The sequence below is a fragment of the Erithacus rubecula genome (assembly GCF_903797595.1).
Source record: "Erithacus rubecula genome assembly, chromosome: 9".
Lineage (NCBI taxonomy): Eukaryota > Metazoa > Chordata > Aves > Passeriformes > Muscicapidae > Erithacus > Erithacus rubecula.
Window position 1 is genome coordinate 22507214 of NC_136660.1, and position 15201 is coordinate 22522414.

Sequence of the window (15201 nt, forward strand, 5' to 3'; positions counted from 1 at the left end):
ATATCTAGATAGAGCCATTTTTATTGCTGGGGGGAATGTGGAGCTGTGCATGAGGAGTGCCAGACACAGAATGATGCCCCTTCTTGTGGGGTTGGGGGTAGTCCTTGGGAGTGGCTCACATCCCCTTCGTGCAGCAAAAACAAGGGCTGGGGCAGGGTGGCAGAGTGTGCAACTTGCCTTTTCTTGCTAAGCCTCACTCTCCTGGAATAGGAAGCCTGAGCTGTAGCTCATGAGGGACCCTGGGGGTAGTCACCCCTCACTCCTTTTTTCCTTGCAGGACTGAGCCCTTGACAATTTCCTGGTCATGGAGATATGAGCAAGGAACATGGGAGAGGACATGGACCCCCACAAGTCTGTCCCTCTCCAGCTTCTCCAGTGTCACCACACTGTCCCTGGAGCATGAGATGCTTTTGTCACTCCCATCTCTCAGGTTCCCCCAGGAGGTGGCAGAAGCAGAAACAGTTAGGAGGATTTAGGGACCATGACTGCTCCTGGAAAGTGCCATGAAGAGGAGAAGGCTCCAGAGGGAGACAGGCCCTTGTCCAAGGTTCTTCTTCCTCACTGTGTGAGGACATTTGCTTGCCCACACATTTTCCCACAGGTGACAGTGCTTGAACCTCAGTTCACCAATGGCACTGCACAGGAGGGCAGAAACACGTTGTGCTTGAAGCCACAGGGGCACTGCAGACATCAGGGGCATGTGGATGGTTCACCAGTCCCTTGTCACACTGTAGGGCATGGTGGTGGCTGCCAGTCCTGCTGCCAGTGCATCTTGCTGCCTGCTGCTGCATCCAGTGCCCTGAAGAAAGGGAGCAGAGCCCTGTCAGGTTTGGAGGCCCTGGGGGTACCTCCACCCTAGAGGACCCAGCCCCGTATTTCACCTGTGGCTTCTTCGCAGTGGGCACATGCCTCTTCACCAGCTGCTCCAGGGTATTCAGGACATCAGCTCCTCACCCTATTTCTTGTCCCTCACCAAACCATCCTCTCCCAGAGAGGAAACCCTGAGGGGGCAGAAATGGGACAGCGGGCAGGGGCTGGAAGCTACCAGGACCACCCCAACAATGTGAGATGTGTCCAGGGCCTCTCTCTTGCCTGAGGGCTGGCAGCTGGGGGAAAACCTGCCAGCCCTACATCAGGAAGGGATCCTATGCCCTGTGAGAGGCACAGGCACAGTATGTCAGCCCTCAGCCCTCCTCCGTGCTCTTCACCCACCTCTCAGCAGCTCTCCAGCTCCTATGTCCAAGAGATGCCCAGCAGAGCTGGCCAAGTCCACACATCCACAACAGCATCTCTCTTACGCCTGGATGAAGAGACAAAAACTCTCCCTCCCCATGGTGTCCACCTTCAGCCAGATGCCAGCTCCTGTCTCCAGCTCATGGCCACCATCAGTGAGTTTTTGTATATAAATAGAGGTCAATTTAAATAAGTACTTAGTTGTTTTTTTTTGTGTAGCAGGTCTCAAGAGTGAAGACTAATAACTGAGCCTGGGCCCGGCCCAGCCCTGCCACCAGAGGTAGTTTTGTCTGAGTTAGTTTTATAATACTGTCAGGAGAAGGTGGGAGAAGGGGCTGGAGGGGAGGAGGGTCCCTTTGGCGGGACCCCCCTCCCCAGCCCCTACACGGAGCTCTCGTCCAGCTTTTCCACCAGTTGCGTGTGTTTCCGCTTCTCCAGAATTTTGCTGAGCTCCTCGGTGAAGGATGCATTGTAGAGTGGGGAGGCCAGTGGCTCCTCCTGCTGCTGCAGCAGCATGTAGCTGTTGCCGTTCATCTTGCGGAGGACATTGGGCAGAGCCCCCACGCCGTTGGTGAGCTCGGCCGGCAGCGGGGGCGGCAGCGGGGGCACCGCAGCCGGCAGCTCCTTGACTGGGGAGGTGGCAGCTGTGCGTGCCTCACCAGGGATGATCTGCAGGCAGCCATCGGGGTAGGTGAGCCCCTCCTCCTCCTCCTCCCGGGGGCCCTTGCGCAGGCAGTTGGCCGAGACGGTCTGTAGCTCCACGCTGGGTGGCCGTGGGTCCCCTAGCACATATTTGCCCTTGCGCTTCTCCAGGCATGACATGTACAGGAGGATGGTGCTGAGCACAGCGCAGAGCACCACCAGGGTGACGATGGCAGAAATGTAAGCCACCTTCATGTCGTTGGTCGCCTGGCTGGCGGCATGGGGTGATGGGGCAGCTGTAGGGCTGCGGGGCAGCTCGGGCAGCACGGTGAGGCTGTAGGTAGCCAGGAATGTCCGGAGCCCCTGCTCCTCCCCGTAGCAGCGGTACTCGCCGCTGTGCTGGGGCAGCGTGTTCATCACCAGCAGCCCATCCACCCCCACACGCAGCCGGTCCTGCCCCGTGCCCGGCACTTCGCTGCCATTCAGCAGCCACACGGCTCGGGCCAGGTTGGAGCGCTGGTCGCAGGGCAGCAGCACATCGTCCCCCTGCAGCACCGTCCGGTTCTTCCGGAGCGGGGAGCCTGTGGGGACACCCACTGCCTTACACCTCTCACAGCCATTCTAAAGGATGCTGGACACCAGCATCCCTGTGGTTCCGAGGGGCAGCAGAGACTCACCCCGTCCAGAGATGCTCCGGCATCCCTTGTTGCCGCTTTGAATGTCCTGCACCAGCCCTGTCCTGCAAAGCATGGGGGGCTCAGCCATACAGCCTCGGCTCTGCCCACCCTTACAGGCGTCACAGCCACCAGGAGACCCACTGTCACATGCCAGACCTTTGAGGTTGGCTATGGGGTGACCTTGCCATGGGGTGACGTGAAACAGCATGGGATGGGGCAAGTGCAAGGTTCATGGGGACCCATCTGGGGACAGGCAACCCATCCCTACCTGTCTGTGGTGACAATGGTGCGGCATGCCCTGCCATCCCAGGCACAGTAGGGGTCTCGGGCGAGGATGCAGTCATAGCAAGAGGTATACCTGGCACAGGAGGCCAGGGGCACCTGCACGATCCCGCTGGCTGCTCCCACGTACAGGGTCCTCTGCAGGGGAAAAAGATGATTCAGTATGGATCTGGCATGGTGCTGCTGGGCTGTGGAGTCTCCTATGGTGCCCAGAATTCTCCCCTGGCCCCACAGAACAGCTCTCCCTTCATGGGTGTGCACAAGAAGAGCCCCCAGCTCCCAGTCAGTGCTGATGGCCAGGCTGGTTTGTTTCCTCAGGCTACCCTCCTGGGCTCCAGCACATATCCCAAGGTGGGGTGACCCAGGAGTCATGTCCGCCCAATCCCCCAAACAGCACAGTGGTAGCTTCACAGCACAAATACGCCTCTTGTGTGGTATCCCCCTAGTTGTTCCACCCCTCACCTGCATGTGAGAGATCACCAGGCTCTCCACAGGCTGCAAGTCCCTGAACACCTGCACCTCCTCCACAATGTGAATGCCGGAGTTCACCACCACAGCCTTGTGGATCCAGCCATCCCCTGGAGAGCAGAGCACAGAATTCAGGAGGGAATGTGAGGTGTGCCCAGCAGAGGCTTGTCAAACTCATCTCACACTCACCTGTGCCCATGAAGAGCACATCATAGGAGCGGCCATCCAGGGCCTGCACCCTGTCTACAGCCAGCTGGCTGTACGCCACGTTCTTCTTCACCAGGAGTGGCTCCCCGCCAGCCGGCTTCACCTCCTCAAACATGAGCGGGTGCAGCTTGACAAAGTCCAGGACACTGTTGGGCAGGTCCTGCGAGGAGTTGTAGCCCTTCCTGCGGGAGTGGTCCGTGATGCACTGCCCAGGGAAAACAGGGGTCAGAGAGGAAGGTGGCTGCCCCATGTCCCCCCTGCTCTGCATTCCCGGGCACTCACGGAGCCGGGACGAGGCTCGGGCACTGCACCATCGTAGCGGGACCATTTGCGAGCCCAGTCCTGGTACTCCATGTAGGGGCCCTCGAAGGCACGCTGCACCGCAGAGATGTTGTAGCGGCACACGGCCGAGGCCTCCATGGTCCTCCTGAGGAGCAGAACCTCACCTAAGCCTGGGCAGATATATGGGTGCTCCCAACCAATGCACCTCCAGGTGCTCAGCATCTGCCTGTGCATCCCCTTGAGCATCTCTGGCTCCTCTGCTGCTGCAGGATTTTAGCCCCAATCATTCTGGCTGCTGGCCCACTCACCACTGTGCTGAGAGTGTGAAGGTGGCATAGAAGACTGTGCTGGCCCAGCCACCCCCATCCAGGCTGCAGACACTGCGCAGCACCTCATAGTAAGGGATGTAGCAGACCAGGCGTGCCTTCATGAAGGACGTCCACTTGCGCTGCAGAATCTTCTTCCCCCCCACATCGCTCTGGGAGGGTGCAGAGAGCATTTCTGCACAGGCTGGATGGGTGTTCGTTCCCCTCTGCCTGTGCCTCAGTCTTCACACAGGTGGAGGCATGCTGTCCCTGCCCCACCAGGAGCAGTGCTCGGCTCCCTGTGGCTGGGAACATGCCTACCTTGCAGACACGGGCCACCCGGGCTACTCGGGCCACCTGACTCTTGTCAAAGAAGGACGTGGTCTCCTCTCCTGCCCGCTCCATGAAGAAGTAGTAGATTTTATCATCGTCACCCACAGGGCTGTCCTTGCTCTCTCGGACCAGCACAGAGGTCACAAACTCAGCATCTGGGGACACGGAGCAATAGGTGGTGATTGGAGACCAACACAGAAGGGACAATCCCTCCCTGCCTCAGTTTCTTTTCATAGCAACCCACACAGGACTCCAGAGCCCTCACGGGACCCCTCACATCTGCCCTACATTCTCCAGGGCAATACCAAGTGTCCCACAACCCATGATGCGAGCCTCAGGATAGGGGTGGGACAGTGACATCTCACCATTCAGCCAGTGCAGCGGGGACTCCTCCGTTTTCAGTGGCCGCTGGTGCAGGTTCCTCCGAATGTCAGGGAGGCTCCGAAACTCGTAGCGTGTTGCTGTGTACAAGCCTCCATCTGTGCAGGGCAGGTGCCCATCAGCATGGCCCTGCAGCCTGACGACAGCCCCACAGGCCACCCAGCATCACCATGCCCCAGGCAGACAAGTGGGAGAGGACCAAGTCCTGATTTTCTAAGGCCTCTGCACATGAAACCCACCCAGCTGGCATCCCCTGGGTGTTGGGGATGGGGCCACGGTCAGTGGCATCCTGTGTGTCCCCACCAGCCCTGGAAAGGTGCTGCTTACCCACAATGAGGCCGGTGTAGCCACGGGCTGGGTCATATGGGCATTTCTCCTTGCCTTCCTCAAAGTGGGACGGCAACGTGAACCTGTTGGCATCCTTGAGGGGGACAGGGAATCAGGTTAGACAGGAGGGGACAGACCCATCTCACCTGCCAGCCTCAGGCTCACTGCAGAGGCTGCTAACAGGGACAAAGTGATGCCCACAGCCACACCGTTGTCTTAAGTAGAACAAATCCCCCTGGCATCCCCCAGCTGGTCAGAAACCACACAGACAGCCACAGCCCCCAGCCAAGAGTGGGTAGAAGGCTCTGAGAGGAAGGGGAGCCCCAGCTGGGCATTGCATGGGCACTGGGCAGGAGCCAATCAGTGCAGTCAGTATTCTCAGACAGTGCCTGGTTGGCAGACCTTGCTCAGGCTGCCTGAGGTCGCCCCAGGTGCTGTCCATGTCATGGCAGGAGTTATTTTCTTTGGGGTTTGCAGTTCAAAGCATGTCAAATAATGACGGGGCCCTTCCAGCTTTGCGGCTCCTCCCCCCAATTTCCAGTGTGTGTGCAATGGCCAAACTGGTCAAGCAGCACAGCCATGGGAACAAGCACAGCCTCTCCAGGGTTCCCTGTCCACACTGCAGGCATGGTTCCAGGGCCCCTATGCACCCCCAGCTCAGGAGGGGAGGTGGGCAAAGGCAAGTGAGTCACCATTCATTCAAGGAACTACTGAAAGGGGGTCAAAGTCCCACTGCTAGTAAAACAAGGCTGCTCTTAGACACTCTGCCATGAGTCACAGCCATGTGGGGACTCTCAGACTGGCACAGGAAATTCCTGGGGAGGGGCTGTTGAGTCAGTCTTGCCCCTGTCACTCTTCCCTGGGCATGGATACCACCTGCCATCAGCCACTCTGCAGCCCCTCCTCTGGGAGGGGATTCTGCAACAGGAGGCACTGGAGACCAGGTCCAGGGCTGGTGCATCTCATCCGCTGAGCCCACATGTGTCCCCCATGGCACTGACCCATCCCCAGCCCTCTCACTTGGAGTCAGAGTCCAACACCAATGCTGGGGTGGGGACTTATGGCACCTGCATGATGGTGGCCACATCCTCAAACCTACTCACCCCAGCCTGGGAGTCACTCACCCCCACCCTGAGCCAGGGAGGGGCAGGGACAGCGACAGAAAGGGAGTGGGGCTGTGGGTTGAGATGGTGGGAGAGGACAGGGGCTGCAGCTGTCCGGGGTGACACAGCAGACAGGTGTCAGCAGTGGGGGAGCCGTACTCACGATGGCGGCGCAGAGCGGGTGGAAGGCGTAGGTCCCGCAGGCGTACAGGTGGGTGCTGTTCAGCCGCTGCAGGAACCGCACGTGGTTGAAGCACTCGGTCTGCGGAGGGGGAGCGCAGGTGTTACCAGCCAGGAAAAGTGGGGGCAGCCCCTCCCTGGCACCCACTCAGTAGCTCTACCTTGTTGTTCTTGCCCTTCTGCAGGCAATCCATCTGCTTCTCCGGGGAGGCTTCCCAGTGGATCTGCAAGGGGAAGAGAGAATGCTACTGCAAGCTCCAGCTTTCATCAGAACCATCAGAGATGATAAAATCCCTATTTATTTAGGGAGGGATGGCTGCCCAGAGCACAAATGGCACCCTGCACACATCCCACCAGCCTGGGGCAAGAGTGGTCTCACATCCCAACCAATGGGCAGACATCCCAGAGCACTGGAGGATTTCAGAATATCCTTCCCTTGGAGAGCAAGAGTGTGATTCCCTCCCTGCTCCTCGTTCTGCTGGGGTGTAAAGCAGACAACTCTGAGCTTGGGGACGTCTCCCACCACTGTCCCCATGCTGCCTGGCTGGGGAGAAGGACAAGATGTCCACAGTGGACCTGGGGACAGACTTGGAGACATCACCTCCAGGTGAGGGCGAGGTTGAGCAGGGATAGAGTGGCCACGATTTGGATGGGGATTGAGCAGCATGGGACAGGAGAGGACAACCAGGGCAGAGGCCGGGCTCACCGTGTGGTGGGAGCCATCAGCCACGTCGCTGGAGTTGAGGGCGAAGATGGCTCCCCTGGCGCCCACGTAGAGGATGCCCCGCTCGTCCTCCAGCAGCAGCGTGCTGTAATTGAGGGTGTGCGCGGTGAAGCGCCGGACTCCCGACAGCTCTGCAAAGGGAACAGGGGGCTGAGGGGGACCCCGGGGCAGGCACAGCGCGAGCCGCTGGGGAAAGACGAGAGAATGGAGCTGGAAGTGGGTGGGATGGCTCTCACTGAGGTTATCGGGCAGACAGTGCTGGGTGACAGCAGTTACAGCAGGAGGAAAGGGAGGGAGGAGGTTTGGTAAAAGGCAAAAGGCACTAATTGGGCTCAGGCTCAGAGAGGGAATTTCTCTCCACTAATTAAAGTACAGCTCAGGGGCGGGAGCTGCAATGACTGTGCTTGACACAGACCTGCCATGTTGTTTGGGAAACTGCTGAAGAAAGCAAAATATACCAGCAGTGACCCTGGCTCTGAACTGAACCCAGGCAGCCCAAAGAGAAGGATAAAAAAACCTGAACTAAAATTGTCATACAAGGGGAGTGATTCTGCAATGAGGCTGAGTCCTCCTGCCCACCAAGCCTATGAAACCATCCAACCTGGGGTGCTGAGAAGTGTGAGGTAGGACTCAGCCCTGGCCAGAGGGACCAGCAGAAATGAAAATTCTATGAGGCTCGAGACTCTATAAGCAGCTGGATAAGGAATAATTCCCTGCCTTTCCCAAAAAAAAGGCATTGCCTGGAGAGAAAAGGGCACCCCAGCTGCTAATGAATCTCAAAATTCTCCCATCATCGATTGCTGAGTTGAGCCTCGCGAACAAGGTCTATGATGCCATGTGGATCCCCAAGGGATGATGACACTGCTGGGCTCACTGACACCACAGAGGCTTCAGATCAAGAGCCCAGTGGCAATTAGAGAAAATCATGGAAGTTTCCTGCTGACTGTTTGGGCCATGAGATCCCAGCCCAGGTGCGATGTCCAGCTCAGGACATCCTCCAAGGGCTGCTGGGCAGGGCCAGGGGATGGACAGGGCTGGCTCCCTGTATATCCTTGTCCCCCTCTGGCTTTTGGGGAGATGATTTTGCCATGCTCGCTTCTTTGGGGCATCCAGTACCAGACAGCCATGTGGGCTCAGATTTCTGCAGCCCAGGGGATCAGAGGCCCCCATGTGGCCACCCTCCCGTGCTGAGCCCCCTGCTCCAGGGGAGTGGCAAAGATTAAATGCAGTCACAATGCACCAAGGCCCAAGCCTCACTGTGCACCCCCCTACCATCAAAGGTGACCGTCGTCCTGGGGGTGGCATCCAGGTCGGTGGCAGAGCGCCGCGATGGGTAGCGCACGGCCGCCGCTGCCATGAAGAGAGTTGTCAGGAGATGTGCCGGAGCCGCGCTCATCTTCCTGCTCTCTGGGCCAGGGCGGCCGCCTCAGCCGCTGCCGCCGGGCCGGCGCCGCCAATCCTCGGCACGGCCTCTCCAGCTCTCGGCGACAGGGCTGAACACAAACCCTCCTGAAACACAGAGCGCTGGGTCAGACGCTGCTGCCGTCCCAGCACCTCACCAGCAGGCAGGTTTGGGAAGGAGCCAGCTGCATACATGCATGGATGCTTGACCCAGCACAGCCTCAGACCAGGGATGGCTTCAGGGGAAAACAAACCCTCATTTGCTAAAGGGGAAACTAAGGCACAGCACAAGGCATGGAGCCTGCAGCCACCACGGAGCGTGGAGGGGAGTTTGAGCACAGTGACCTTCTGCAGCATCCCCCTGGGTTAGCAACCATTCAGTCAAGCAGGGAGTTGTTTGCTGAGCACTTGGTTGTACAATTTCCTCCAGGTCTTCTCTGGGTTCATCCTTCATTCACTGCCAGCCTTTTGCTCCTGCAGATCCCCCTGACTGAAGGATATGTTTCAGCAGAGCCAGCTGATCCCCTCTTGCATTTCACACCCAAAAAAGCAGATGCATTTTTCCCTCAAAAGCAGAGAAAGGGGCTCAGGGCCAAGCACCTCTGTGGGTGCCTTGGCACACTGGGGTACCCCAAGACCCACTCCTCAGAGTGGCTGCAGAAGGAATGGAACAGTGAGAGTCCTGGGGAGCCTGCATCTTCTTCCCAAAACCCCCAGCTGACCATGTCCTGCTGTTCAAGATACTTGCTCCCAGTTTTGCCCCCCCTTATAAGACTCCAGAGGGCTGAGGCATTGGGAGGGATGCTTCAGGCATGCATGGATTTAAGGTGAAGGAAAATCCACAGAGGAACTGCTTGGAATCTTCAGCAAGTCTTTTCAAGCAGAAACAATTTTTTCCCCCCCAGTATTTTTCCACAAGATTTCAGTTTCCCTTTCATCCCAATCCGCCTTGAAACTCTGCATCTACTTTGGCTCTCACTTTCATGCATTTGAACCCTCACAAATAACCCCCACCTCTCCCAGCTGCACTAAGCACTAGCTCATCATGAAGGAATTAAGGAGGAAAAAGATGACTGGGTATCTCTGCACCAGAGAGCTGCCCATAAGTAACCAGCACCCATGTATTTGCTAGAGGTTTATAAATATATATATATACATCCACATATACCTGACCTGGTAGAGAAGCTGCTCGAACACGCTCACTGCAGACAATTTCCCTGAAGCAAATACTTTGCAGAGTCCCAGGAAGAGGGGAGCTAAAACCATAGTGAAAATGGCTTTGCGACTGAAAAGGAGAAGTGAGGGGCTGGATGTGGTTTCAGCCACAGTTCTGGAGCTTGCATCAAAGTGCTGGTTCCTTCAAGGGGTTTCAGACACAAACCTCACACCTACACTGCCTGCTGCCCTAGAGCATTCCGGGAATAAGGCAGATGAGAAAAGTTTCTCCCTGCTGCCCCACTGTCTCCCAGGATCTAGATCAGCACAGAGCACCCAAGAGCATCCTACCCTGGGTGCAGGCAGGGTGCTGCATGCAGGGCTGAGCTCCTTGGGGAGCAGATCCCAGAACAAGCTCATGTCACTCCTGTTTCCAGGATAAGCCCTGTACAGAGGATCTGCCCACGAATGACAGCACAGTAGTGCAAGATAGGTGAGCGCAGATGGGCATCAAGAAGAGAGAATTTGCTTTGGTGGCACCATGTCTAGCACGAGCCAAACCCACCAAGCTTTGGGGAAAGCAAGTGGTGGGGTCACACCTGGAGCACCAAAGCACCCTGGCCAGCCCTATGCTGACAGCTCTCCATCATGCCAGTGGGAGCAGGGCCACTCTGGAAGTTGCAGGGAGACCCTTCCCCAAGCCTCCACATGGGGACACCAGTCTGGAATCACGCACAAGCTACAAGAGCTGCTGCACCTGGGATGGGAAAGCAGAGAGGAGAAACCTCCTTACGACAAGGCAAACAATGATCTCTCATAAATGAGTAACAGCCCTGCATGCTGCTGGGCGTCCTCACCTTATCTCCCCTGCACAAACAAGCCCTGAACTTTGCCTGAGGCTTGGCTCCCGACGTACCAGGGACTGGAGCTGAGCCGGGAGCACGGCGGGCAGGGATGGTGTTTATCACAGGGCCGGCGCAGTGCTGCGAGCCAGCCCCCACCAGCATTGAACCATCATCCACACCGAGCCAGTACAGGGGAAAACAAAATGCATCTAGCTTGAGAGGAGGTTGTGCAGGGTTCCTGGCTGGGCAGGGGGGAGCAACCTCCCATGCTGTCAGGGCTGGGCTCTTCTGCTTTTTCCTGGGAAGCAGCTGCACCCATTTCCAAAGGCTCCTTTGCCCGAGATCAGATGTAACTTTGTCCTAAAGAACACTTAATCAGTTACGCTCTAAGAGCCTGTTAATATTTTACTTAAGAGAAGGGTTGTTCCAAGCTTCCCTGTTTTGTTTTTTTTAATTTTCTAGTTTTTATTTTTCATACCTAGGGTGGGGGAGAAAAAGAAGAAGGAACTGAAACAATCCTTGGTTCCAGTCAGGTCAATACTCTGGTATACAGCCACACCAAATACTTCCAAAACCATCACTTCCCCCTTGTCAGGGTGCAAGTTCTAAGCTCAGGGTGAAGGCGAGGGCTCAGGGTGAAGCAGAGGAGGCCTTGATCCATGGGACTCACCTCTAGGGCTTGGGGCAGATGGATTACACAAGTCCAGCACTTCAACAAGAAATGGAACAAAGCTGGGAATCAAAACACCACAGAGTTTTCTCTGGGGGAGGGGAGAGGAAGAAGCTGAAAATCAGCAGCAGCTCCAATGAAATAGGAGTTTAAGAAAAACTGCCCAGAAAAGCCTACCCCATCCCCAGGAGTGAGATTCCAAATCCCTTGGCACCTCACCTACTTCCCAGGAAGGGGGGGCTGACATAGGACCTGATGGTCCAGCCTCAGCTCCTACACTGGCCAGTGATGCTGGAGAAGCAGGATGGTGGATGCAGGACCCAGCCACAGGGCCAATGGACACTGAGAGGGGCAAAGCCAGGAACCAGCTGCTCTACTCAATGTGTAACATCCACTGAGGCAAAACCCACTCTCCTACCACTGGCTATCAGTGCTCCTACGGGCTCCACCACAGCTCCCAGCATGGAGCGAGCCCCAGGTAGGGTCTCTCCAGGTGGGATGTGTTTGCTGGTCCCTGGGGAGTGCAGGAGAGCAGTGGGTGGGCACAGGCTGCAGGCGTGGGTGAGCACAGGTCAGGTCTGACTGGGTTTACTGGGTCACGACGGAAGCTGTGTGAGCATGACTGTGCTGGCCTCAGCCTCCCACCGGCAGCCAGCACACCCAAACGGGCTGGCCCAGTCGGCTCCTCCTCCAAATCCCCATGACCAGCGTCTCTGGAGGAGCAAAAAGCTTTTGATGAGTGAATTTCACATTCTCACCAGCCTGGATCCGGCCAAAGAAACTGGCCAAAGAAATGAACCATTCTGTGAGCACAAGAGCCCCTTCCCAGTGCCACATGGTCCTCAAAGTCACAAGGCAGCAAAACCTTTGCTGTCTGTGGGGCTGGCAAACATGAAGAGACCACAGATGGGGTCCTACAGGCCCCCCCAAGAAGATTTCCTCATCAGTACAGCTAAGAATTATGCCAGCTTTTTAATCTCAAAGGAACTCAGGAGAAAGAATGGAAGTGGTGCGTGGGAGAAGGACTTCTCCAGCTTACCCTCCGCATCCATTCTGGCAGGACAGATTTAGAGTGGGATAAGACACTCCCCCATCTCACCCCTCCTTAGACAGCTTTAGTTGTCTCACCAAGATCTAGTAAAGCCTAAGCAGGCTCACAGAGTGGCTGCTGGACATTCCTCTTCTCTCATGGCTGTTTGCCTTGGCATCACAGACTACTACAGGCAAGCACTGCCAGTTTCCCAGTGGGAAACAGGGATTTCCAGCGGGTCTTCTCTGCGTTATGGAGCTGCAAAACAGCCTTAAAAAAATTCCCATCAGGGACTGCACCAGAAGACAACAATTCCACTTTGCCTTTTTATGGCAGCCCAGCTTGGGCATTCCAAACCCCATGCAGCTGATTCTAGTCTACTCACTGGGGCCAAGCCTGGCACATCCCCCCACAGCCACGCACATTCCCACTGTCACTGAACTGTTCTAGCCTCCAGCAGACCCACTCGAGCTGCCCTCAGGCTCAGCTGAAGCAGCCTGAGCCGTTCCCGGCACGGGCTGGGGGAAAGGCACCTGCCCCAGGGGGTGAGGTGGGGAGAGCTCCCGGCTGCCAGGCGTGGGAACAGCCGGTAAGTTATGGGAAAGGAGCCATGCAGGGATGGGAGACAAGCCTGGCCCCAGCCTGGATGCGGCGCAGTGCATTTCGGGCCCCCCTTCCCTGGAGGCGGCAGACCTTGGGTGGGAAATCCTGCGAGATGTGGGAAGAGGAGCCGGGATGGAGGTTGCCAGGCAACTTTAATTCAGTCCTTGACGAACTTCCAGCACTTTGCTTCTGCTGCAGAGCCCAACCAGCAAATGATAAAGCATCAGATCCACCTCAAGCCCATAGTGTCCATCTGTCCATCCATTTGTTCAAGGATCTTGCTCCTGGCCTTGTGCCCGGATTGCCCTGCAAGGACATGGGTCCCCTGTGGCAGCACCCCCAAAAGCCAGCCCAAAACAAGTCACTGTTCCCGGCACAGATTTGCAGGGACAGGATTTGACCCGTGGGACTGGGCTGGCGCTGCTCCACAGATATTTCTCAACCAGACAGAATTCTTGTCAACAACATAAGAAAAAAAAATGCAAACTTGCCAAATGCCCTCCAGGAAGAGGGGACCCATGCTGGGTCAGGGAGAGAAGGAGCACAGTGACCTCCTGGGAGCCCCTCCCTGGGTTTATTTTAGCTGCTTTCTTTAAACAAAACCATGCTTGACCCTGAGGTGCTTCAGCAGACACACACTAGAGCTTCCGCCATTCAGGAAGCAGATGTACTTCTCCTTTACCCAAATTTGGGATTTAGGCACACAGAAGGGGAGGAAGAGCTGCAACATCAGCTCTTCTCACAGAGTATCCTGCCCTGCTCCCAACGCAAAGCCCCCACGCAGGGCACAGCCATCATGGAGCCAGGGAGGCTCCTGCAGGCCATGGGAACAGGCTCCAAATTCCCACAGCACAGTCCCCACCAGCCTCCAGCAGAGCCCAGCACATCCAGCAGAGGAGAGAACCCAGCTCTGATCCCAGAAATGTCACGGCAGGGAGGAGACATGTGAAGTAGCAAAGTGATGGATGGGAGAACAAGTAGGGACAGTCAGGGATGTGGGCCAGTTTAAGGGGCACCAGTGCTGGAAAGACAAGCTGAGCAGTCAGCAATAAAACTAACAACAGCCCAGTTTCTGACAGATTTGCCCCTTATGGCCATCCCCCTGCTGCATTCCTGTGGGAAATGCTGCCCACCCCACAAGGGGCAGGGATACGTGGTGGCCCCTCTACACAGCTGTAGGGATCAGGGTGTGTTAGCTTCTCCCAAGCTCCCTGTTTTCACTAATCTCACAAGAACTCGTTCCTCTCCTCCATCAGGTCAGGTCTGATGTGGAGCAGGAGGTTCAAAGGGGCTGCCAGGCAGCAACAGAGCTCAGTGCCAAGTCCCCATGAGATCTCTCCAGCCATTCCTATCCAAACCCACCCAAAAATGTGTGTCTGAGAAAACAAGGAAAGCTGCTGTGCCCTGTGCCATGGCTGCCAGGCACAGAGACAGCTCTGCTCCAGCTGCTCATGACACGACACAAGCAGACAGCAAGAGCACAGTGCCCATGACAGCAGAACAGATCACTCCTCCACTGCTCACCCTAATGGAAAACCCACCAACACCGTCTGTTAGTTAGAAACAGTTCCTTGCCTGGATCCAGAGGCCTGGCCAGGAGATGGCCTGGGAGGGGGCAAGGAGGGGAGGCTGAAGGACAAACCCTTGCAGCTCAGTGGTTGGACCAAAGGCACCAAGGGATGGCACAGCCAGCCCAGAATGCCTGGACAGAGCAGCAAAACTCCTCTCACAGGAACAATTCTTCACATGCTGGAGGCAATTAGGTCTTGCAGGACAGCAGTGAGGACAAAGTCCCTATAGCTGGTTCTCTGTCACACAGCACATATCTCCCCTTTGGAATCACCACAGCAGCAGCCCCGAGTTGACCCCACAGCCTGGGAGCACCAGAGAGAACAGCAGGGAGTCGTGCAACAAGCGGGAAGTGAAACCGGATGGTGCCGAGACTTGGTGGCCTCGCTCTGGCTTCACCCGCACAGCTCCAGCCCAGGACATGGGGGAGGCACAGCACAGCCAGCGAGCCTGGGATATGGGATGCAGATCCCTGGGGCTCCCACCTACTCCACCCTTAGGAAGAGACAAGCTTGGTGCTAGCAATATCACCTCCAAACCCCAACGTGTTCCATCCTTTTTCCATTTGCGGCGTGACAAGCTGCACCGCTGGCCGGCAGCCCCTCGGCAGAGGGGCTCGACAGACGAGCAGACGGACAGACAGACAGCCCTCCACATCACAGCAAATTCTCCCAGCAAGGGGGCGTCTGCATGAGAGTGGCTCAGCACTGGATGTGATCTGCAATTCAGCCTTCAAAGGCTTTGTGGCTGAAGCACATTGTCTCCTCAGCAGAAGCAGCAAAAT

General features: G+C 56.7%; 1 protein-coding gene across 16 annotated transcripts in view; it reads right to left on the reverse strand.

Moving 5' to 3' along the window:
• Nucleotides 1-3: 3 nt before the first annotated feature.
• Nucleotides 4-15201, reverse strand: part of SEMA4G (semaphorin 4G) — a 29357-nt gene continuing 14159 nt past the window's right edge. Inside the window, exons 2-18 of one of the 16 annotated variants that reach the window (XR_013775111.1) lie at nt 11212-11306; nt 8417-8650; nt 7127-7275; nt 6582-6644; nt 6404-6502; nt 5138-5231; nt 4795-4908; nt 4418-4584; nt 4100-4269; nt 3792-3936; nt 3492-3714; nt 3297-3412; nt 2821-2972; nt 2553-2614; nt 1213-2456; nt 882-1001; nt 4-799 (exon numbers count right to left, since the gene is read on the reverse strand). Coding sequence is in view for 8 of the 16 variants with exons in the window: in XM_079312419.1 (XP_079168545.1) it covers nt 1615-2471; nt 2553-2614; nt 2821-2972; nt 3297-3412; nt 3492-3714; nt 3792-3936; nt 4100-4269; nt 4418-4584; nt 4795-4908; nt 5138-5231; nt 6404-6502; nt 6582-6644; nt 7127-7275; nt 8417-8540 (2535 nt within the window). In the remaining 8 variants the exon portion in view is untranslated. Of the gene's footprint in view, nt 2472-2552; nt 2615-2820; nt 2973-3296; nt 3413-3491; nt 3715-3791; nt 3937-4099; nt 4270-4417; nt 4585-4794; nt 4909-5137; nt 5232-6403; nt 6503-6581; nt 6645-7126; nt 7276-8416; nt 8684-11211; nt 11307-11434; nt 14371-15201 lie in introns of those variants that run through there. The other 15 variants (XR_013775112.1, XR_013775107.1, XR_013775109.1 and 12 more) reach the window with 15 other exon arrangements.